General features: G+C 41.7%; 14 protein-coding genes across 14 annotated transcripts; 6 read left to right on the forward strand and 8 right to left on the reverse strand.

Moving 5' to 3' along the window:
• Positions 1-701: 701 nt before the first annotated feature.
• On the forward strand, positions 702-1,496 carry FA14DRAFT_87484 (SGS-domain-containing protein). Its single transcript, XM_025503018.1, has 2 exons — positions 702-799; positions 856-1,496. Exons 1-2 carry the CDS (start codon positions 765-767, stop codon positions 1,457-1,459), a joined length of 639 nt encoding a protein of 212 aa, XP_025352641.1. The 5' UTR covers positions 702-764; the 3' UTR covers positions 1,460-1,496.
• FA14DRAFT_162499 (uncharacterized protein) lies at positions 1,494-2,603 on the reverse strand. The gene has a single exon (XM_025499640.1). It carries the CDS (start codon positions 2,469-2,471, stop codon positions 1,533-1,535), a length of 939 nt encoding a protein of 312 aa, XP_025352642.1. The 5' UTR covers positions 2,472-2,603; the 3' UTR covers positions 1,494-1,532.
• FA14DRAFT_87433 (uncharacterized protein) lies at positions 2,554-4,201 on the reverse strand. Its single transcript, XM_025503017.1, has one exon. The coding sequence runs from the start codon at positions 3,954-3,956 to the stop codon at positions 2,739-2,741; it is 1,218 nt and encodes a 405-aa protein (XP_025352643.1). The 5' UTR covers positions 3,957-4,201; the 3' UTR covers positions 2,554-2,738.
• A 939-nt stretch (positions 4,202-5,140) lies between these two features.
• Positions 5,141-5,700, reverse strand: FA14DRAFT_162500 (uncharacterized protein). Its single transcript, XM_025499641.1, has one exon. The coding sequence runs from the start codon at positions 5,484-5,486 to the stop codon at positions 5,145-5,147; it is 342 nt and encodes a 113-aa protein (XP_025352644.1). The 5' UTR covers positions 5,487-5,700; the 3' UTR covers positions 5,141-5,144.
• Positions 5,701-5,930: 230 nt separating this feature from the next.
• On the reverse strand, positions 5,931-7,202 carry FA14DRAFT_162501 (NAD(P)-binding protein). The gene has a single exon (XM_025499642.1). The coding sequence runs from the start codon at positions 7,153-7,155 to the stop codon at positions 6,145-6,147; it is 1,011 nt and encodes a 336-aa protein (XP_025352645.1). The 5' UTR covers positions 7,156-7,202; the 3' UTR covers positions 5,931-6,144.
• A 343-nt stretch (positions 7,203-7,545) lies between these two features.
• Positions 7,546-9,093, forward strand: FA14DRAFT_107577 (uncharacterized protein; the record flags this gene model as incomplete). The annotated part of the gene is made up of 1 exon (XM_025495814.1): positions 7,546-9,093. A coding segment is annotated over one exon (1,548 nt), but the record flags the coding sequence as incomplete, so codon positions are not given.
• Positions 9,094-9,155: 62 nt separating this feature from the next.
• FA14DRAFT_182255 (uncharacterized protein) lies at positions 9,156-11,164 on the reverse strand (the record flags this gene model as incomplete). Its single annotated transcript, XM_025501185.1, has 6 exons — positions 9,156-9,172; positions 9,210-9,497; positions 9,574-9,880; positions 9,955-10,227; positions 10,554-10,776; positions 10,956-11,164. 6 exons carry the CDS (start codon positions 11,162-11,164, stop codon positions 9,156-9,158), a joined length of 1,317 nt encoding a protein of 438 aa, XP_025352647.1.
• A 1,450-nt stretch (positions 11,165-12,614) lies between these two features.
• On the forward strand, positions 12,615-12,960 carry FA14DRAFT_87548 (uncharacterized protein). The gene has a single exon (XM_025503019.1). The coding sequence runs from the start codon at positions 12,698-12,700 to the stop codon at positions 12,908-12,910; it is 213 nt and encodes a 70-aa protein (XP_025352648.1). The 5' UTR covers positions 12,615-12,697; the 3' UTR covers positions 12,911-12,960.
• On the reverse strand, positions 12,941-13,907 carry FA14DRAFT_175165 (uncharacterized protein; the record flags this gene model as incomplete). The annotated part of the gene is made up of 3 exons (XM_025500579.1): positions 12,941-13,161; positions 13,202-13,226; positions 13,492-13,907. 3 exons carry the CDS (start codon positions 13,905-13,907, stop codon positions 12,991-12,993), a joined length of 612 nt encoding a protein of 203 aa, XP_025352649.1. The 3' UTR covers positions 12,941-12,990.
• A 1,207-nt stretch (positions 13,908-15,114) lies between these two features.
• On the reverse strand, positions 15,115-15,693 carry FA14DRAFT_126816 (DNA mismatch repair protein muts; the record flags this gene model as incomplete). The annotated part of the gene is made up of 1 exon (XM_025496761.1): positions 15,115-15,693. One exon carries the CDS (start codon positions 15,691-15,693, stop codon positions 15,115-15,117), a length of 579 nt encoding a protein of 192 aa, XP_025352650.1.
• Positions 15,694-16,007: 314 nt separating this feature from the next.
• FA14DRAFT_87551 (uncharacterized protein) lies at positions 16,008-16,823 on the reverse strand (the record flags this gene model as incomplete). Its single annotated transcript, XM_025503020.1, has 2 exons — positions 16,008-16,313; positions 16,380-16,823. Coding segments are annotated over 2 exons (498 nt in total), but the record flags the coding sequence as incomplete, so codon positions are not given.
• A 1,278-nt stretch (positions 16,824-18,101) lies between these two features.
• Positions 18,102-18,644, forward strand: FA14DRAFT_182258 (uncharacterized protein; the record flags this gene model as incomplete). Its single annotated transcript, XM_025501186.1, has 1 exon — positions 18,102-18,644. The coding sequence occupies one exon, from the start codon at positions 18,102-18,104 to the stop codon at positions 18,642-18,644; it is 543 nt and encodes a 180-aa protein (XP_025352652.1).
• A 27-nt stretch (positions 18,645-18,671) lies between these two features.
• FA14DRAFT_182259 (uncharacterized protein) lies at positions 18,672-19,361 on the forward strand (the record flags this gene model as incomplete). Its single annotated transcript, XM_025501187.1, has 2 exons — positions 18,672-18,827; positions 18,909-19,361. 2 exons carry the CDS (start codon positions 18,672-18,674, stop codon positions 19,359-19,361), a joined length of 609 nt encoding a protein of 202 aa, XP_025352653.1.
• Positions 19,362-19,592: 231 nt separating this feature from the next.
• Positions 19,593-20,060, forward strand: FA14DRAFT_182260 (Tuftelin interacting protein 11; the record flags this gene model as incomplete). The annotated part of the gene is made up of 1 exon (XM_025501188.1): positions 19,593-20,060. The coding sequence occupies one exon, from the start codon at positions 19,593-19,595 to the stop codon at positions 20,058-20,060; it is 468 nt and encodes a 155-aa protein (XP_025352654.1).
• Between the last annotated feature and the right edge of the window lie 3,140 nt (positions 20,061-23,200).

Below are 23,200 nucleotides of genomic sequence, written 5' to 3' on the forward strand. Positions count from 1 at the left end.
CTCCTGAATCTGGGCGAGTGATTTCCCATGGATGGACGAAAGTATCTTGCAAAAGGTTCGACAGATGGTGGAGGGTTCTACTTTGTGAGATGTTATATAGATGATTCTCTCCCCTTTTTTCCCACAGCATGGAAAGCCTTCTTTCGTCAAGTTGACTATTTCCGAGCCTCAACATTGTTCAAGATGATTTTACTTCGAATACCCATAGCGCAACGTCCGTGATGGGAATAATCAAGGCCCAAAGGAGTACGGGAATAGTCAACCTTTGCCCATTTTCGCATCATGACCAAGTCTCAAGATAACATCACAACGTACAAGTCCGAATAGATAATCAATGACTGTCAGATGGACTTCGAGTGGTATGGATAATTGTTCAATTGGCAAAAGGTTGTAAAGCAAAGAGTATATGCATCGGGAAGCAGACAGAAGGTGTGTTTGTCTGAATTCTACCCATCCTCATATGTGTGACATCGTGATATATTTCATAAAAACATTAGACTTAATCCTAAAAGAGGTTAGCCAAGTTTGTCAGATGATGTGTAAGCGCAACATGTCATTAATGGTTTGACGGATGTCTGTCTGATGTACGTTGAATGGTCGAGTATATGCCTTGAGAAACGGTTGGCGTAATGACATTTGCACAATAGTATGGTACTTGTAGCTGAGCCCGTTTTTGACGCGTACAATTAAGTGAGTGGAGTGCAACACTTTCTTCTTAACACCTTTCTTTGCTCAGCTTCATCATCGTGAATACGCATTCGAAGATGACCACCAGTACAGAGTCTATTTCATCGCCAAGGTAAGTGAGAGCATGTTTGAGTGGGGATGCATGTATCTGACTCTTATTATGCCCAGATTTGACTTCTTTCAAACGGCAACACAAGTAATCGTTTCGGTATACGTGAAAGGATGTTCACAAGATGATGTCCAATTAGACACTGACGATCACTCTCTGCGATTGACCATCAATGCACCAACAAAAGCGAGTTTAGTTATCGCACCTCTGTTTGGTCCAATTGATACTTCTAATTCGGGTGTAACAACTTTACCATCCAAAGTGGAGATCAGCTTGCAAAAACTTCAACCTGGCATCCAATGGCCTTCGTTGCAAGGCAGCGATGCTGGCGGTAGTACAACCTCAACAACGGTCGCAAGTACATCCACTCCAAATCCAACTTCACGTACGAGATCCAAATGGGACTCTTTCAAAGATGAAGAGGAGGAAGACGGTCAAAACAAAACCACCGGAAATGAAACCGGAAAAAGTACCAAAGATGAAGCTTCGATCGATGACTTTTTCAAACAATTATATGCAAACGCAGATGATGATACACGTAAAGCAATGATGAAAAGTTATCAAGAATCAGGCGGAACGGCTTTAAGTACGAATTGGGAAGAAGTCAAAAAGGGAACAGTCAAAAGTCAACCTCCAAAAGGGATGGAGGCACGTAAATGGTGAAGGGGTACTACCTTAACACTTCTGTATAACTAGAGATGAATTGATAAGATTTTGATATAATACATGTGAGAGATTAAGTAGGAATTGCAAATGCTGTATTCATCTCTTCCAACAACTTTTGTAGCGTTTGAGGATCATTTTTGATAATAGCAATTCGACCATACATTGGTGCATTAAAGCTATCATCTGAATCCTTCACAGCGGGAAAACGAAAGGTGAATGTATGCAAAGCATGATTTGCGATGAAAGCATCTTCAGGATGGAACAATCCAACTTCTTCTTCTGCGCTTGCTCCTGTTGACATTTTGGTAATGGCTTTATTCAGTGGTTTTGTCTTTTTTGCCTTCTTTCCTTTTTGTTTGCCATTTCCTGATCGTGATGAAGGACCTTCCTCTTCTTCTTCTCCATCTGAGAATGCTTCTGTTGAGAATACCCGAGAAAAGAAGAGTAGATGCGTTGGAGTTTGCTGACTGGATTGAATCTCTTCAAACAGCATCTTGTATAGCGGTGGCATGATTTGTGGTGGCATATTGATCATACGTTCATGAAAGATTTGCAAGACTCGTGCATCACTGGATTGCAGTAGAGATGAGATGGAAGAAGCAGCTTTGGATGAAGGTGTCAAAACTCGATTATAGTATGCCAACAATGTCTTTGAAGCTTCGCTCTCTTTGTTTGAAAGATCCAACGCACTGGCGAATGCAAACGGATCTCCATCTTCATCATCTTCAACTTTTACCACAGTTCCAATTGCTGAATCTCCTGCTTCTTGTCTTCCAAGCTGAATGATATGATCCGATAGAGGTCCTAGAACCAAATCAGTCGAATGAGTATGATAAAGTTGTTGTATAAGTCTCTTTAATGCCATGAAGTCAATCTCTGTCGGTGCAACATAATTGAAAGAAACATCAATTGCCGAAGGAGCATAAGAAGAAGATGTTGAATATCCATCTTCCCCTTCTTCTCCACCAGATATCGATCCGTTGCGTTCTCTTTTCGTCTTTGTACTCATTATTTTTGACAGCGATGCTTGATTGGAATCATGCAAGAAGAATGATCGGATGCGCTAAAAGGTTTAAGATGACCAAAAATCTGAAATTTTGAATTGCACGTGCGCGTACTCACACATCAAGTCAGTCGTCATGGTGAAAAGAAGTTGAATCAATGGGTCATCACATTGGGGGATATATAGATTTATATATAACTAAACAAGAATAAGTTTAGTTTGAGATTTATATACAAGAAGTGGCAAGAAAAAAGGAATAAGCGTTCAACAGCATTAAACCGATCCAGCGGCCTTTTGACCATCATCAGATGAAATTTGATCTTTGGCAACCTTTTCTTCTTTGTATTGTTTGAGTTCTTTTCGTAAGAAGATAAATCCAACAAAGTACAACAAGCCCATGAGACCTGCCCAAGCATAAATGATGTAACTTGCATAGGCTGGTGGATTCCATTGCCAAACTGAGAAACCTTCATGGATTTGCCAAACACTGAGACCGTATAAGATTAAACCGAATGGAATATGAACGAAACCGATATAACGTAATCCTTTGCGTTTTTTGAGTTCGTGAGAAGCGGCACCAAAAACGATTTGAACGATAACAAGAATGAATAATGCTAATCCTAACTTTTCGTGTGTATTGCTGAAATGCGGTCCACCTTCTGTTGCAACACCGGAGATGGCCAAGAAGAAAGCGATAAATACGAGCAAGAAACCGGCCCACATAACTGCACGATGGTATGGGAACCAAGTAAAGAATGTACGACCATAACGAGCGAGCAAAATACCGATTGGGAATAACAATTGCCAACCAAGGATCATGAAAATCATGTGAACCAAAAAGATTCTTGTTGTGTTGTTACCCAAATCACGTTGTCCTGTCATGGACATTGTGGTGCTGGTGGATTGTGTTGATCCTGCAACTCCTGCTGGTGATGCACCAGTGTATGGCTTTGTGAAATCCAAGACGATACCTTGCTCATTACGATAATGCTTTACCAAATTTGTGTTAACCGCAGAAGAAGAAGGAGAAACGGAAGCAACAGCAAAGATGTGTTGAACTGCATTTTGTGGGTATTGGGTAGGAAGAGGCATATTCCATGACCAAGTCGTTTGACCTGTTTTGGTTCTAGAAGCGTCGGAATTTGTACTGAATGCTTGAACGGTAACCGCACTGACTAAAGGTTGATATTCACCTCCTGTACTTCTATGTGAAGTTGTGACTGTCATATCTGAATTTACCCAGTTGATTGCCATATTTGCTCCGGCCATTTGTGTACCTTGACCGATAGCATACCAACCCAAAGGAGCGCCACCTTGTGGAACAACGAGGGTATAGTTTGCCATCTTTGATTTTGAATCATATATACCTGTAACGCAATAGCCTTCACCGCAATGAGAATCAGCCGTCAAGCCAGAAGTGTCAGATACTTGAGCATTTGCCAACCCAACAAAGGCGGCAAAAAGAGCGGTAGATGCTGCCAAAAGACGCATTTTCGTATAGGTTACGAGGAGGATAGGGGATGATGATGATGGTTGTGGGAAAGCAAGAAAGAGCTTTGCTAATACGACATATATAAATACGTAATTAAATATCAAATTGCATCGATTCGCCTCCGGCGGGTAAGGAAAATCAACACCGCTTTCCGCCCTTAGAAATGAAATGGATCGTAAGAAGCCTTATTTCTCATATTGCATACGTCTCCGCTCGGATTGTTTTTTTTTTCTCTCTTACAGTTGTTATGTTTTCTGCTAAAAAAGCAATTTAAAATTGTCATCCTATTTTTACCTTATCACTTCGGCTTCTATTGTGCATACATTCTGTCTTTCGGTCATCACTTTTTTCTCTCCTTTCTCTCCACACAGATCTTGCCCTTGCTCTTACGTTTGACAAGCAAACGAGAATCAGCCCATTATGAAAGCACACGATCTTACTGGACAGTCATTAGCTCAGTCAATTTCAATTACACACACTTGTGTTCAAAACGCTAAGAATAGGGTCAAAGCAAATTAATCAAAGTCCAAGCCAATACCAAGCCGCTTACCTCGTGTTTTCGGCTCAGGGCAAAAAAACGTGTTTATGCATGTCAGGAGTGTCAGCTGCCAAAATGCCGATCACAACATTTGGGAATTTGATTTGGTGCTCCGCGTGTACCTTGCTGAGGTAAGCAAGATGTTACGTTTTGTGTCTCCAGGCACTGCTTTCTGATTGATAATAATAAATTAGTGAGGTAGAGAAAAAGTAGGTAAATTATACATGTGATATGTGAGTATTTATATTTAACAAGTGGGCTAATTATGGCACCAGAACTGTGGTTCGTCAGCCTTTGTGGCGCATCAGGCGTTAAGGCGTGATACGGCGTGATACGGCAAGTGACGCCTGTACACGTGCCAGGCGTACCGTGTACGTCATATCCCAACACAAGATTAGATTACAATACTATCTTCTTAATCATGCTAAATTGATAGGCTCATGTATGGAAGAAGGTGACATTGTTTGACAAGGTTGCCAGATAACATATATATATACACAGGTTACGATCGCGAGAAAGAAAGAGAAAGAGAAAAGGTGCTACCACATTATGATGGAAAGCAATGTATGACTGCAGCCTGTCATGAAAGGAAGGCAAGAAATGTCAGATCGAGTAAACTCTTTACGCCTCCAAATCAAAACTCACTTGATCAAATTTCAGCTTGTGCAGTTTGAAAGATCTTTTGACCTTCACCTTGACCACTAACAGTGCCAACAGTCAAGATACTTTCGAATTCATTGTTGTTGACGTTGGTTTGTTGTGTCTTTTGTTTTTGTGTACGTTCAATATTTGCTGTTGTGCCTGGCATCATGGCAACACGACCTTTTGAGGTTGGATTGTTGATCGCACCGCCATTATGCGTGACTGATGTACTGGATTCACTCGATTGAGCTGAATTTGTAGGACGCATTGCTTGTTGTACAGCTTTGCTTTGTGGTTGAAAGCGTGGGGCAACAGCTTCAAATCGACGAACAACGGTTGCACGAAACATGATTGTGAATAAATGCGTTCAAGAGTGGTTGTTACGATGATGATTGTGGAAAGAGGAACAAGACAGGATATGAAATTATTGCTGGCAAAAAGAGCACAATTCTACGCACGGTCATCGAATGTATTCATGCTCAAACCAACTTCAAAAATAGACAATTTCGCCGAACAAAATGAACTTTTGAGCTTCGTGCACGGTGAACATTCCTGCTCATGAATACAAAAGACGAATGCGTAACCAACCAGTTATGTATTCAATCATTCATTACCCCGGCCAATAATCAACCCAACATTGTGCATGCATGCATAATTTAGCCTTCAATCAACGCCGCTTATAGCTTAAAGCTTATGGGGTTTGCGCACCGATAAGAAAACTTTTGGGAATTGAGCTTAAGCCCCGGTGGCTGGTGCACGAGCGAGACGCACAGGCCGGAAATCTGTTACACAAATCACATGTATTATTCATATATTATGAATATATAATGGTATAGAATACAAGCACTGGTTTTGAAGATGGCAATGATAGTAATCATTATCCGAGAGAATGATTCCATCTCACCTTCCCACGATCAAACATGACAATGTTACCACCAAATGCTACTGATATACACAAGCCATAAGGATGTTGTGTTCGCCATCACCTTTGCAATCTAGCCAGATTATCATTGCAGCCCTGGCACCTGATCAGGACTCTGCTTTGCGAACTTTCGAATAGAAGCATCAGCAGTGAATATTCGCCAGAATGTTACCCCTATGAGAGCTATGATGGATTTGATCCTATCTACCACGAAATTGTTGCCTGGACATGCACCTCCAGCAGAAGTTGCTACTCGCAATAGCTCGGTATCAAAATCAGAAGTGATGAGAAAGACATCATTCTCAACTCCTTTTAACAATTTTTTTGCACATTGCATTGGCATCTGTCCTCCTTTCTCGCCATCTTCAATCGATTGTGTGACTTTGGGTTTGGTCTTTTCCTCTTCGATAAATCCGGGTGAAAGAATCGTACCGGGAAAGTATGCATGCACACTTAGACCTTTATAAAGCAAGAATTCCGATCGTAAAGTCTCTGCCAAACCACGAATAGCCCATTTCATCGGTGCATATTGCGCATATCCAACAATACCCACAAAGCTCAACGTTGAGCCTGTCAAAACCAACTTTCCATCCCACTTTTTGTTGGCAACGAATAATTGGGTAGCTGCATGTGCTGTTGAAAGAGCCGTCATATAAATTGTCTTGATCCCTTCTGTAAAGTGTGATTCGTCTTGCTCTAGAAAGTACCCTGGCTTGGATGCACCTGCACAACAAAACACTACATCTGGTACTCTGGCCACCTTTCCTTGATCTTGTCCAGATGCGAGCTCTAAGGCCTTTCGTGCACCTTCGAAAGTGCTCACATCTGCAGCAACATAAGCGACTTTCTGACCAGATTCAGCAAATTTCTTGATCTCTTCAACAGCCGATTCTAATTTGGCTTGAGAACGTGAACAGATTGTCACATCTGCTCCTTTTGACACGACCAATTCTGCCAAAGCCAAACCTAATCCTTGAGAGCCTCCTGTTATGAACACATGCTTGCCTTTGACTGACCATTTTGTAGATCTCATGACGAAGAGAAGCGGGATCACTAATACAAAAGCGGTTGCAATCCAAATCGATTCTTTCATCATGTATGGAAGAATGAATGACAGAAAAAGTTAAAAAAACATTTTCGGACATTTCCTTAGCGTGTCGGCGAGTAGCAGCAGTGCAGTGCAGGCGCGTGTTTTTATCACACACACACACACACACACACACACAGTGTAATGCAACCACCATATCACATTGCATGACGCCTGTGTCTTGTTCAGGGGCAAGACCGGCTGATCTGAACTTCAACACCAATCAACCAACACACCATCATCCATCCCCTTCCCTTGGATTTGCGATCATGATATCTTTAATGACCTAAATATCACCAAAACAATGACTTTTTGACACGACTTATTTTACGATTCTTAACGACAATATTATATACCCAATACACAATGGAAATGTATCCCACTTATACGGCCGATGATGGGGAATCCGTTTATGAAGAACATGATATAGCAACCATGCACGCATGGAACAGAACACCAGCACCACCTCGATCATCTTATAGCAGCCCTCCTCCTTCTTCGAATCGATATAGAACTTCATTCGACAATGTTGCTTTGTATGCCGCATCTCCACGATCACCAGCACCTTCTTCCGCTCCACCTGCTTATCCTCCTGCACATGGAATGTACTCTGGATATTTTGCACAAAGTGAACCTTCTCCGGACAATTATTATTGGTACGCTGGAGCACCTCCTTCTGTTGCTTCTTCGCAAACAAGGCATCATCACCATCCTCCAAGCTCGGCACCAGGTGATGTGTACAGCAGAGAAGATGTTCCCGGCTTCTTTGGCGTACGTGCTCCCCATCATCATCCGGGAAATACATCAAGACAAGCAATACATGGCGAAAATTTGCCAAATTTCCCCCAATGGTCAAGAACCTGGTATGATGGGCATATGTCAGCAAACGGACATGCATATACCAGTGTCCCTCCTCCTGACGGTGCAAGCGGATGGGAATCCGATTCGTTGACCCGAAGCGGTGGAGTGATGCCGGGTGCATATGGCCATGTGTATGGTGCACGTGGAAATGTTGCTGATATGGTCAAAGAGGAACGAATACGAATGCTTGAAAAACAATTTGGCAAGCCAAAGATCTCTCACGGAGATGATGATGATGAGACTCTTGATGAACGTGACAGTGATTCAATTGAAGATGTCGATTTGCCGCTCGGTGCGGTCAACAGCCGCGGAAAACTAGTCACCGAAAGACCAAAGTGGAAAACTGGAATTCGATGGTTGATCGGTTTCGCTTCAATTGCTTGCTTTGCTCTTGGGATAGGGAGTGCATTGCTGATCAAACCTGGACTCAATGCGCCTGCCGCACGTGGATCGATTGCATCCTACATCCTGTACATTGCATCGACCATCACGCTTGTTCTGATCTTGTACTTGTTTGTCTTTCGACCATGTTGCTGTGATCCTATGCGAAAGGAGATGAAGATGGGTGGAGGTGCCGACAATCCATTAGGAGGGATGATCATCCCTGTTCTTACAAATGGAGGTGGACCAAAAAAGAAACCTTTTCGAAAAGGTAAGAGAGGGATGATGATGATGGCACAACAGGCTCCTACGGTAAATTTGATCGTTGATCCTGCTCTTTTAGGAATCGGCAAAAGAGACGATCCCGATGATGAAGAAGATGAACGTCTGCCGGGTGATGCACGAAGATCTTCGCGACGAAAGAACGGTGTTGGAGTGTTGGGAAATATGCAAATGCAAAAGAGATGGATGATGGCTCGCAAGACGTTAAAATTGGAAACCGTTTGGGATGCTATCCTTTGCGTAATTTGGATTGCCGTTGTGGTTGTTGCTCTTGGTTTCGGTAAAAAATGTCCGCCTGGCGATGGAAATGGATGGTGCAATTATTATAACGGTGCCATTGCTTGTGGAGCAATCATGGCTGCCCTATTTGCCGGGGTATTATTCTTGGATTATCGAGATTTGAAGATGAGCAAAAAGCCACCAAAACCTCCGATGTAATTTCACTTAATGCATTTTCATGATACTCATACAACAAAGGTCGTGTGTTAGTTCAGTAGAAGTGCTGGTAGAAGCCGGCAATCCACTGATTCCCGATTCACCTGCTTCTGGCGATGACATCTTACGTCTGCTCTGTCTTCGTGTTCTTCCCAGCACACTACCAACGCCCGTCAATGATCCGCGATCGCTATTATCGGCAGGTAAACCAGCAGTGTCTGATTGGGATACGCTCTGATCTTGCTCGTTGTAATCTTTCTCGTCGTCATCATCTCCACATACTGGAGGCCAAATGTCCGGCAATGTACCAGCAACGGCAGGATGTCCATAACGTCTTCGACCGGTGTTCAAGATTCCATAATAGTAGCCCGCTGCCGGAGATTCTCTGTATTCTGTGACAATCTTTTTGTGCAATGAATAATGTTTCATTTTTTGTCGAATACCGTTTTCGTGATAACACTGTCTCACTTAGATCGATTCCATCCAATGCTTCCGCTCGCAGAGCAACAATCGGATTTCTTTGTTGATCGATTTGTTGCTTCTTACTGTTGTCGTTCGTTGATCCATTATTGGCGACGGCATTAGCGATCTCTGCTGATAATGCCAGCGTTGCCTGTGTCTTTCCTGTTCCTGACTGTAGACTTGGCTTGTTGATATCGGCAATGCTGCTCAAGCTGACATATTTGCTCAACTCTGTGAATGTTCGCGAAAGGTAATGCTGGAACCAAAACGTGAAAGCGATCAACGGTAACGGCAATGTTGACAATAGCAGTTGCTTGCGAACCGAAAAAAAGGGAAAGTTGGAATATTTGGAAGAGTAGTAGAGCCCAAATGCAACGCATCGATGACAAAGGCCATGCTTGCCCTCTTGATTCGTATGATCCGTAGAAAACCAAACAAAAGCTTGTACTTGTGAACCAGATATGCCAGGGCAAAGTAGATCATTGCGAAGACGGCGATCAATGGTGTGACAATACTGTAAAGGACACCCAAAGTGAAAACGATCAAAGCGGTAGGATACACACTTCCAGTGTATAGCTGAGGTGGTGCATTCAGCTCAGCATGTTGACGAGGTGTCTTTGCCGTCAGTTGACCAAACGCACGACCAAATGTGACCGGTAACTGTAGAAGCTGCAACGGTATGATGGCCAATGAGTGAAACACCACGTACGACAAAAGGAAATGACGTGCTTGCGGTAAAGATTGAGCGGGCTCATCTATGATTCTCATCGAATTGCCAGCCAGATCGGTAAGTACTCCCAGTGCGGTTGATGTGATGAGGAAAATGAAGATGACGGACATCATCAAGAAAAGATGATACCTCTTCAACACGCTTATTACGATCAAGCTACGCGCTTTGATACCTTGCAGGTATGCTGTCCATTGAGGATGAGGGGTAATGAGGTGTTGAATCCGATCAAAACAACGGACGGCAAGTTGGTGCTGACCAGTGCTTCCAATCGTCTATTCTTGCGTAGAAGATCGTACAGACCTGGTAAGTACTTCTTGATCGTGTTTGGACTGAGCAAAGAAGCAAGGAACGTTAATGGTGGAGTATAGAAGACGAATAAAGCAATCGTAAAGGCGGAAACCAGAAGTTGTCGGACACGTCTCTCGTTCGAAGGGACGGAAACGTTACTCCAAACGATATCACGAGGTTCAGGTGTAAGACTTGTCTTGCAATAGGCCGGGGATCGGGTAATGAAATGATTGAGCAACAACCTGAGCACTCATCGCATCAACAAATGTCATAAATCCGACAAAAGATGGTTTGCTGCCTTTTGAGCGTAACCGTCTCACTGCTTCGTCATATACTCGAAATAGTGATTCCAGCAGAGTGATTGCATCACTTTCTGAAGAATGGATTCCAGTATCGAGCATGCATTGTTGGTCTGGGCTTTATCTTTGGCGCAGTGTTTCCAGCTGCTGGATCGGGAAGCTGGTCGGAAGTATCAAGGAGACGAGCACGTTCATCATCGGTGCTAGAAACGTTGCCGCCATAGGCAAACAAAACCATTCGTTCACCACGCTCACCAGAAGCTTGAGCTATACCTAACATCCATATGAAATATATCATGACGTCCCTCATCAAGAGATGGGAGCAATGGAGGCTACATTACAGCACTGTTATCCTTCTGTCCGCTCTTCGATGCATAAACTCTCATTGCTATACAACCTCCTACCCGTTGGACAGTAGCATCACACCATTCAAAGTCCATCTGACGAACATTGGCTATCTGCTCTGCCTACGTGACGTACACAATAGAAGAACAAGAATCTTTTGTTGTGCTCTATGGAGCGGCCTCGCTTGCTAATCTTGAGTGCTGGCACGCAATCGCATGAATTCGAAAAATCCTGCAGATCGTGTACACCCGGGAATTGTATAAATATTTGACTCCCCTGCTCAATCTCACTTTGCCACCACCACCACCCACTTCCACACGCAGCTCTTCGTAAAAATGCGCCCATTTGACTCTATTCTGAGCATTTATGCTTCCCTAAGGTTCGACAGATAGTAGAGGGTTCTCTTTTATGAGATGCTGTATAAATGATTATCTCCCCTTCTTTCCTAGCGGCACGGAAAGCCTTCTTTCGTCAACATGACCGTTTCGAGCCTTAACCATTTTTTAAGATGGTTTCACTTCGAATTCTTCCAGATTAGCGTTCGTGATGGGAATGATTAAGGCCCAAAAGAAATACGGAAATGGTCAACTTTTGCTCGTTTTCGCATCATGACCAAATCTCAAGACAAACCCACAATGTACAAGTCCAAATAGATAATCAATGTCTGTCAGATGGACTTCCACTGGCGGTAGATACGTTGTTGCTGTGTCATTTTACGAAAGGAGACGAAGATTGGTGGAAGTGCGGACAATCTATCAGGAGGAATGATCACACATGTTCTCTCAAATGGAGGTAAACTAAGGAAGACGGCTCTAAAAGGGTAGAAATAAACGATGGTGAAGGGATAAATAGCTTTCACAGTGCTTGAATGTTGAATACGGGGAATATCAATTAGCTGTGATGGACGTGAGACATACAAGTTTACGGACTTTCACTTCCAACGAAAGATTCAAACCAAATAGATGAAGAACAAATCGTATGGAAGATATCAGAAGAGCAGAGAAAGAGGAATAATGAGAGTTATGGAAAGGGAGCTACGAGAGAAGCTCAAGCACAAAGACAGGCTAAAGAGGCACAGGAACGATTTCAAGATGGTGCCATCCTCTCACAGACCAGCTCTATCGAGAGGATATACCATTAATGAGTTGGGCTATTCGGCTTCCTCTCGAACCTTTTTGCACAATTTGCTCCTGGCTATCAAGTGCCGAGGAGGACAAAAGGCCGTCATGCCTAATGTGGTGGACAGCAGAACCGACTCATCAACGTCTATGGACCACTCAAATCGGGACGCAGGAACATAATCGTTGCTGTGAACGATTGTGGCCCGATCATTCTTTTACGGTGCGGAGAAGATCAAATTGAGCAATGGCGTTTTGCAGGAATCCAACGAACAGGGCGATAGACCATTACTCAACCGTTGTACTTTTAGTCAATGTACTTTATGGCATGCATTCCGTCTTGATCAGACATGCTCATGGCCACACTTGCTCATGGCCACACTCACTCATGGCCACACTCACTCATGGCCACACTCACTCATGGCCACACTCACTCATGGCCACACTCACTCATAGCCACACTCACTCATGGCCTCACTCACTCATGGCCTCACTCACTCATGGCCACACTCACTCATGGCCACACTACCTCATGGCCACACACACTTATGATCGTGTCATAGACATCCGATCCCTTAACTAAGTTCTCACAACGCACTCATTTTGCCCATCCTTTGATAGGCGACAGCATGACTACATCTCATTAACAAACATTAAGTATCTTTACACAGCCACTACGACCACCATCTTCCTCATTATTGTCATTCTTCTTCTGATCATCGTCGTCATCATCCTCTTCATCGTCATCTTCATCGTAATCTTCATCGTAATCTTCATCGTCATATTCATCGTCATCGTCATCGTGATCGTCATTCTATCGGCCGTGCTTTCGTTGTAATGATTGAAGGACCTACAGCGGAGAGGTTGTGGTGGTGAGTGCTGAAGCAAAACGTAAGAGGAGAATTGGTGGGTGTAAGAGGTGGTGGTGGTGGGTGTTGAAGCAAAACGTAAGAGGAGAATTGGTGTATGTAAGGAAGAATGAATGGGAGGGGGGGGGGGGGAATTTCAATTTTCAAAAAAGGCCTCCTTTTAAATGTTTGTAGTCAGACGAAAAAGCTTGTACATTGTTATGCAATTTCATGGAAATGCACTACTGATGCTATCCTGATATCAAAGTAGATGTTGCAAATCAGGTCCAACGGACGGTACATCAAATCCAATGGACGGTACATCATTTTCAACGGATGATGAGTCAATTACGACGGATGCTACATCAAATTCAACGGACGGTACATCAAATCCAATGGACGGTACATCATTTTCAACGGATGATGAGTCAATCACGACGGATGCTACATCAAATTCAATGGACGGTACATCAGGTTCAACGGATAGTACATCATTTTCAACGGATGGCAAGTCAATTTCAACGGATGCTACATCAAATCCAACGGACGGTACATCAAATCCAATGGACGGTACATCAGGTTCAAAGGACAGTACATAAGACCCAACGGATCTGACAGGCTGTAAATGACGAGGTATACTTGTAACTAAAAATAGCATCCACCGCCATTGGAAATCCATCTGACAGACACTGTTTGTATGTTCTGCATACATGATATACACAATGGAAAAGGCAAAAATTGTTTGTTGAACTCTATGGACGGGTAGAGTATAGTTCGAAAGTCAGTTCTACAGTCCAACGTGAAAATGATATGTTGCGCGTACTCCTCATCTGATAGATCTGACACAATGGATTAGCTTCGACATGTCACTACTATAAGAGTCGCTTGCCGAATTCCATTTTACCATAATTATATCTGCTGGCTCATGGTCGTATGATTCATAAAAAGTCTACAGAATGTGTGTACCCAGGAGAAGTTCAGCTTTTGTATAAATACTTGACTTCCTTTTTCAAACTCATCCTACTACCACCACCCACTTCCATACGCAGCTCTTCGTAAAAATGCGCCCATCTGACTCCGTTCTGAGCATTGATGTATCCCTTGGCTGGATGAAAGTATCATGCAACAAGCTCGACAGATGGTGAAGGGTAAGGGTCTTTTATTCTTTCCCTCTTTTCCACTCACACGCTACTCCCCTCTCAAAAGTCGCCTATCTGACTCCGTTCCTTGAACTTGATGCTCCTGAATCTAGGCGAGTGATTTCCCATAGATGGATGAAAGTATCTTGCAAAAGGTTCGATAGATGGTAGAGGGTTCTCTTTTCTACGCACACACTACTCCCCTCTCAAAAGTTACCTATCTGACTCCGTTCCTTGAATCTGATGCTCCTGAATCTGGGCGAGTGATTCCCCATGGATGGACGAAAGTATCTTGCAAAAGGTTCGACAGATGGTGGAGGGTTCTCCTTTTGTGAGATGCTACAGAGATGATTCTCTCCTCTTCTTTCCCACATAATACAGCTACATCGACATAGATACGGAAATGGAGCGCCTTCTTTCGTCAAGTTGACAGATGCTGTCATGGACAACAACCATCACCTTTACGCCCCGTTCACACACATTCACCGAATTCGGCAATGAAAGCTTATCGGTAAATAAGATGATAGATTATTCAATAATTGTTATATTGTACAATGTTTCTTTCTCGCCCCCTACAAGCTCTCCAACACTTTTTGTACAAAAGCATTCTCGCCGCAACGCTCACGATATTTAGCAACAAGTGATGAAAGAGATTCGACCTCCGTCCCATCCGAACGCATTCTCTTGTTGGAAGCGAAAGCACGCATGAATTCTTCAATAATCTTCATACCCTCTTCCGTACTTTTCGCATCCACGGTGAGCAGTGGAGAAATCTCCCCGTCAATGTCTTCCCATTTCTTCTGCTCTGCGTTTGGCCAATTTGATCACACTGAACCCGGCCAATTCAGCTACATGAATGCCGTATCTGCGATCACAGATTCCCGGCTCCACTTTGTATAGCAGTGTGATCTCGCTTTCCTTCTCTAATGCTTGCGAGTCGTGACGTGGTTCAACATGAACCTTACAGTGTAAGTTTTGCACATGTCTAATCTGGTCTGCCAATGCGACAATTTCAGCAAAGTGACTTGCAAAGAGGCATTTGCTGCGAATCTTTGAAGCGATGAATTCTGAAATACTCCATGCCAGACCAAAACCATCATACGTTGATGTTCCACGACCGAGTTCATCGATGATGATGAGGGAATCACGTGTTGCCAATCGCAGGATCGTAGATGTTTCCAACATTTCAGCCATAAACGTTGAAACACCTTTTGTTTGATTATCACCTGCTCCAACATGAGCAAGGATAGCATCAAATATCGGAACTTTTGCACCTGGAGCACATGGAACAAAACAACCTGCTTGACTCATCAAACCGATGATTCCGATCGATCGAATGTATGTACTCTTTCCTCCCATGTTAGGACCTGTGATCACCAAGATTTCGCTCTCGTCGGCAACCAATTCAGCGTCATTCGGAATGAAGTTGAGATCATCTTGCACTTGGAGACAAGGATGACGTGCTTCTTTAACGATCATAGGTGCGCTCTTGCCCATTTCGAAGATCTGAGGTCGAACATAAGGTATAGGTGCATGTGACGAAACGAATGCAAAGCTGACAATTACGTCCAAATTCGCAATGACCGCATTGAACTGTTCAAGCGGTGGATATTAGCCAGCGGCAATCTTGATGACTTGCTTTGCCAAACCACTTCGATCGGTTGAATACTTGTTTTGCAAATCAATATGATCCACAGAAAGATCCTTCGCTTGACGTGTCATGAACCAGTCGGATACTTTACAAGTGCAAAATCTAAAACGGCAATGCAACCCACGCACAAGATGGCTTCCCAACGGTTTCCAATTTGAACGTCTTGGCTGACATCATCCATCTGCATTTGCTTGTCTCCACTGATCTATCCTTTGCGAACAGGTGACAATGGTCGATTAAATCCACCTTTACGTTGCATATATTGTCTCCATGTTCACTCTTTTCGTACTTCTGCCGTTCCCGCTTGATTGCCTTGTACTTTTTTACCCTATGGGAGAATGATTGTGTCAGTGACTTACATCTAAATGACCCGCACCCACACACTTCTACTCACCTTTTTTGTACCAAATCCACCGAATCCCATCGCTTTCATCATATCTTCTTCATCTTCATCACCATTTTGAGCTCTTTCTTCTAGTTCTTGCTTTGCTTTAGCATCAGCAGCTGCCAGTGATACTTGCTGCTCTTCTTCTTCTTCTTTCTCTTTTTGTCGTTTCTGTTTACGCTCTTCTTCATCCCTTCTTGCTTGTCGTGTGGGAGGAGATGGATCCCTTCTTCTGTGATAGCCATCTCGTTGAGAATAACGATCATCTCTTCTTACATGACGATCTTCATGACGTGAAGATGTTGCTTCTCTTCGATAATCTCTTTGTGGACTTTTTCGATCGTACCTCCTTCCATCTCTTTCTCTTTCATCCTGATTATATCCATGTCTAAAAGGACTCACGCTTCTGCGATCTCGTTCTCGATCCAAGTCACGATAACTACATGCAGGTACACGATCACCGTATCTAGAGGACATTGTTATGTTATGGTCAAATAAGAATGATAGTAAACTTTATTCTTTTGTTAGTTTACCTCCACCCTTTTACACCCAAGATTTATATAAATGTTTGACTTTCCTGCTCAATCTCACTTTGACACTACCACCACCCACTTCCACACGCAGCTCTTCGCAGGAATGCACCCATTTGACTCCATTCTGAGCATTCATGCTTCCCTAAGGTTCGACAGATAGTAGAGGGTTCTCTTTTGTGAGATGCTGTATGATTGACTATCTCCCTTTCTTTCGCAGCAGCATGGAAAGCTTTTTCCGTCAACATGACCGTTTCGAGCCTCAACATTATTGAAGACGGTTTTACTTCGAATTCTTCCAGATTAGCGTTCGTGATGGGAATGATTAAGGCCCAAAAGAAGTACAAAAATGGTCAACCTTGGCTCGTTTTCGCATCATGACCAAATCTCAAGACAAACCTCCAATGTACAAGTCCAGATAGATAATCAATGTCTGTCAGATGTACTTCCAAAGGCGGTAGATACGATGTTGCTGTGACCCTATACGAATGGACACGAAGATTTGTGGAAGTGCAGACAATCTATCAGTAGGAATGGATCACACATGTTCTCCCAATTAGAGGTGAACTAAGGATGAAGGCTCCAAAAGGGTAGAAATAAACGATGGTGAAGGTATAATTAGCTTTAACAGTGCTTAAATGTTGAATACGGGGAATATCAATTAGCTGTAATAGACGTGAGACATACAATTTACGGAATTTCACTTCCAACGCACGATTCGGACCAAATGGATGAGGAAGAACAAAGGGTATGGAAGATGGCAGAAGAGCAGAGAAAGAGGAACAATAAGATTTATCGGAAAGGGGAGCCATGAGACAAGCAGGCACATGCACAGGGTCAAGATGGTGCCATCATCTCACAGATCAGACCCATCGAGAGGATATGGCATCGATTCGCTGGGCTACTGGGCTTCATCTCGACCCTTTTGGCATTACTTTCGACTGGCTATCAAGTGCCGAGGAGGACAAAAGGCTGTCATGCACAACGCTATGGACAGCAAAACCGACTCGTCACCGTCTATGGACCACTCAGATTGGGACGCAGGAACATAACCGTTGCTGTGAACGATGGTGGCCCGATCAGTCTTCTACGGTGCGTAGAAGATCAATTTGAGCAATGGCGTATCGCAGGAATCCAACGATAGGATCGATAGACTATATGCACAAACATTGTACCATAACTCAACCGTTGTACTTGTAAAATGGATGTGAGCGAATCTGACAGGGATCAGAGTGTAGCTGACTCTAGCTATTCTGAAATGGAACGATTTGCTCGCATAGCTGCTGAAGAGGAAGAGGAGATTGAGATGCGCAATGCTTTCAATACGGCGCCCACAATGACGGATCAGGGGTTCACAAAGAGCAGCGAATTTAAGCCAGCAAAATTCGTTTCATCTAGAGGTGGGATAGGCTCTTCAAGATTGGGCATCGGGGCTAGCCAAAGGGAGCCAAACAATAATGACGAAGATGACCGAGCGCTACCAAGGGCAGGTATCGGAAGGGCTGGAATAGGAAGCAGTAGAGGCATAGATGCAGAACCTTCTGGAAGCGCAGCACCGAGAATGAGCTCGTTGAATCAATTCATGCCTGCGAAAGATTCTCCGAAAATGTCCAATGAGACGAGCACCCTTCAGCAGGATGCACCACCGTCTTCCGCTTTCTCACAGCGAGCATCACAAGCAAGCAAAACCAATACTTTCACCGGCCAGGTACCAAAGATCTCATTCAAAACTGGAGGTGGCTAGTTTGATCCGGCAAAGTACCTCGCTCAGATGGGTTGGTCTGGAGGTGGTCTTGGTAAACAAGGCGAAGGTATCGTAAAACCGATCGAAGTCAAACAAAGACCGGAACGTCCAGGTATAGCGTTTGGCGGTATTAAAGAAAAGACGAAACAAGCAAAAGAAGAAGCACGTAGACGTGGTGAACAAGTCAGCTCAGATGAGGAGCACAAAGAGAGAAGAAGTGCAAGAGCCAAAAAGCTTTCATCAAAAGCTGAAACTCACGCATAGACAAAACCCGAACGTAAATCGCGAAAGCCAAAAATTGAACATCGTACCTATGAACAAATCTTGGCAGAACATGGCCATAATGTTGCTTCAAGTGGGGAGAATCAAATCATCGTTGATGCTACTGGTAAAGAGTATTCATCTCTATCCGCTGCCCTTGCAAAACATGCTGTCCCGTCAAATGACAGCACACAATTGATCGAGATTCGACATAATCTTCGGCTCATCTGTGATGGAAATTCGAAAAGTCTCGACCTATTAGCAAATGAAGGGTCAGCTATTCAAGATCGTCATAAGTGGCTCGAGCGTGAATTGCATGAAGCCGTACGTCGCAAACAGAATCTTGTTACCAAGCACGATCGTGTAGATACTATTGCCAAAATCGTTGGAGAGATTGAGGTGCTTGGAAAACGTGCTGCAATTGACCCTAAGATCGGCTTGGATAGTTTCATGTAACCAGTGCAGGACATCCTACAACGCCATAGAGATGCCATCGCCGAACTGGAAATCGATGCAGCGCTTGTTGGAGCAATTGTCCCGATCTTCAAGCGTTGGCTATCTCAATGGTCATTGCTGCAAGATCTTACCCGGCTTTGCATCCCTCTGAAGAGCATCAGTGGTGCCCTTCGCATTTCAGTCAAGGAAGAGATCATGACGCTATATCAATCTCTTCTGTGAAATGTTTGGATGCCACCGGTGCGATCTGCATTAAACAATGAATGGGACGTATTCGGTTCGACTGCAGTAATGAAGTTCTATAAATCTTGGACACCCCTCTTACCGGCTTTCATTCGCGACAATGTCACCGATCAACTCATCCTTCCTAAATTGCGCTCTGCTGTTTCTGATTGGGATGGCAAGAGTGCTTTATATAAAGTTGTGTTCCTATGGATGCCGCTCTTACATCACCAAATGGACGATATCATCTCAGAAGCAAAAAGGCGAATTCGTTCATCACTTAAATCATGGAGAGTCTCAAAGGGTATCCTATCGGAATTGCGTAAATGGAGAGATGTTTTCCGTACAAGCGAATGGGATTCGATGCTGTTAGAGTATGTGGTAGAGAAGCTGTCAACATATCTGAGGAAGGAGCTCAAAATCACTGCAAACCCTCGAGCGCAAGATAGACAGCCTTTGAAGGATGTTCTACAATAGATGCCTTTGCTGGGCAGTAGAATGTTGTCCGAAGTCATGTTAACAGGCTTTATACCCAATTGGCTTGAACAGATGCATGCGATACTCACCAATCCGAACAGCGATACAGTAGAGGTTGCAGATTGGTATAGCAAGTGGAAGTCATACCTTGAAACGAAGCACGTCGACAGATTGGAAAGCGTGTAGATCGGTTTCCAAGCAGCTTTACAGATGATGGATGATGCTCTACGGTCTGATCGCTTGTCACTCAAGATGCCAGATCTAAAACAGTTACAGCGTAAATACAAAGCTGATTAAACAATCAAAAAGTCAAGATCAAAACCATCTCGCCAAGAAACGAGCACAGCCAGTTTCCGTCAAATTGTCGAAGAAGCGGCTGCAGAGGCTGATTTGATCGTTCAAACACTCAATAAGACCGATACAAGAAGTGGAATGCCCCTTGATCGCATTTCACGCGCGATTGATGGTAAAATTGGCTTGACATTTTACCTTGAGGATGATGTCATCTTCCTTGAACGCAAGTCAGAGCGGGGCTAATTCGATCCAGTCTCGGTTGAAGAGTTAATCAGAAGCTATGCATAGTAATGTAGGCATAATTGTGTATTCATAAGAATAATCATATATACTACTATCCCCAATCAGCCTGTTTGTTAAGATGTTAAGCCCTATGAACGTACTTTACGGGGCACTTTAAACGCTATTTGATAAAGTGTGACTTTTTTTATTTATTCGTGATGAATACTTAAGGTCTTTTGAGTAACATTTTTATCTCTTATTTCCCTGTAAAAATGTTTTTCGACGAAGAAAAGATAATATAAGGCACTGAAGTATAGGTATATACGATATATTTATCGTTAGAAAAATATATTAATATAATCTTATTAAAGAGATTAAAGATCTTTCCTTTATATTAATATAATATAATTACTAGTAATTATATTAAATATAAAGAAGAAATAACTTAATATAAAGTAAAATTAAATAATTAATTTAATAAATATAAAATAATATAAAAATCTATTTTTAAAAAAGTTTAAAAAGATAAATATCTTATAAAGTTTATAATTAATCTTATATAAAAAACTATTTAAAATATTTTAATATTTAAAATAAAAGATAACTTATATAATATAATTAAAAAGATTAAATAATATATTAAAAAATAAATAAAATATATTAGATCTTAAATTAAATAAATAAATTAAAATATAAATAATATAATTATATCGTTTTATTTTTATCTATTAAAATTTTGATATCTTAAATTTTAACTAGTTTTTTATATATATATAAATAATTAATAAAGTAAATTTCTTTTAATATATATAAATAATAATTTTTAATATTAATTATATTTTTTTCTATTATCTATATAATTTATATTTATTTTATAAAAATAATCTTTTAAATATTATTTTATATTTTAATCTTTTTAAATATTATTTTATATTTTAATCTTTTTAAATTTTATATTTATTATAAGTTTAAACTTTATTAAATCTTTTAATTATATATTTATATCTTATTTAAAAAGAAAATATTTAAAGTCTATAAATAAAAGTTATATATTAACTCTCTAAAATCCTTATATATTAATATTTTAAAATTCTCTATTATCTTTAAGATTATATAATATAAGAGTATAAACTATATTAGTTATTTAAATATATATTTATCTTTAAAGATAATTAAATAATAATAAGTTAGATTTATAAAATCTTATATAACGATTATTATCTTTATATTTTAAATATATATTTTTATTAAATTTAATATTAAAAAATTATAATATTTTTAATTATTATATTAATAATTAAGATATAAATATATTAATATTAATATATATAATAAAGATAAAAAAGATAAATCTAAAGAGATAATAGATATCTACAAATATAGTAAACTATAATAAATTATCTTTTATACTTATTTCTTAGTTTTTAAGACTAGTCGACTTATATAAGTTATTCTAATAATACCTAGTATCCTTATAAGATATATTATATTATCGCTTATATAAAGATAGGGGTAACTAAGGCTATATAAAAGCACTGTTACCCTTCTATCCTCTTTTCGATATATATACTCTCATTGCTATACAACCTCCTACCCGTTAGACAGTAAGTCATACTATTCAAAGTCTATCTGATGGACATTGATTATCTGCTCTGCCTATGTGATATACACAATAGAAGGATACAATCATATGTATTAGCACATGGTCGCATGAATTATGAAAAGTTTGTAGAATATGTGCATCCAAGAGAGGTTCGCCTTTTGCATAAATACTTGACTTTCCCTTTTTAAATTCATCCTTTTACCACCACCCACTTCCACACGCTGTCCCTTCGCAAATTACGCCCATTTGACTACACTTTGAGCATTAATGGTTCCCTGGGCTAAATGAAAGCATCATGCAAAAGGTTCGACAGATGGTAGAGGGTTCTCTATTTTAAGATGCTAGACAGAAGATTCTCTCCTCTTCTTTCCCACATATTACAGATACATCGACATAGATACGTAAATGGGGCGCCTCCTTTCGTCAAATTGTCCGTTTCGAGCCTCGACTTTATTCAAATAACAATGATGGTTTACTTCGACTTCGAATCCTCCCAGCACAACGTCCTTGACGGGAATGATTAAGGCCCAAAAGGAGTGCGAGAATAGTCAACCTCCGCTCATCTTCGCATCATGACCAAGTCTCAAGATGATAGCACAACGTACAAGTCCAAATGGATAATCAATGGCTGTCAGATGGACTTAGAGTGGTATAGTAGTTGACCAATTGGCAAAAGGTTGTAAAGCAAAGAAAGTATATGCATCGGGAAGCAGACAAAAGGTGTGTTTGTCTGAATTCTTCCCATCCTCCTATGTGTGACGTCGTGATCATACAACGTTAGGTATCATATGCGAATCCTCTAATCTTCAAAACCAGGGAATGAGCCTGGAGGCATCGTTTGACGTAAGTTACGATGCATATAGACGCCCGCGGTCTCTTCCGATTCGTCTTCTTCGTCTTCATCACCCGTACCGGTATCAAGGTGTTGTGGTTCGTCAATCCTTTGACCCTCATCTTCTATTTGTTCTGCTGTAGACGGCAAACGACTTCTGCTTGCTCCCCACACTTGACTTGGATCTTC

This window comes from Meira miltonrushii (assembly GCF_003144205.1).
Source record: "Meira miltonrushii strain MCA 3882 unplaced genomic scaffold FA14scaffold_5, whole genome shotgun sequence".
In the NCBI taxonomy this organism is placed as follows: Eukaryota; Fungi; Basidiomycota; class Exobasidiomycetes; order Exobasidiales; family Brachybasidiaceae; genus Meira; species Meira miltonrushii.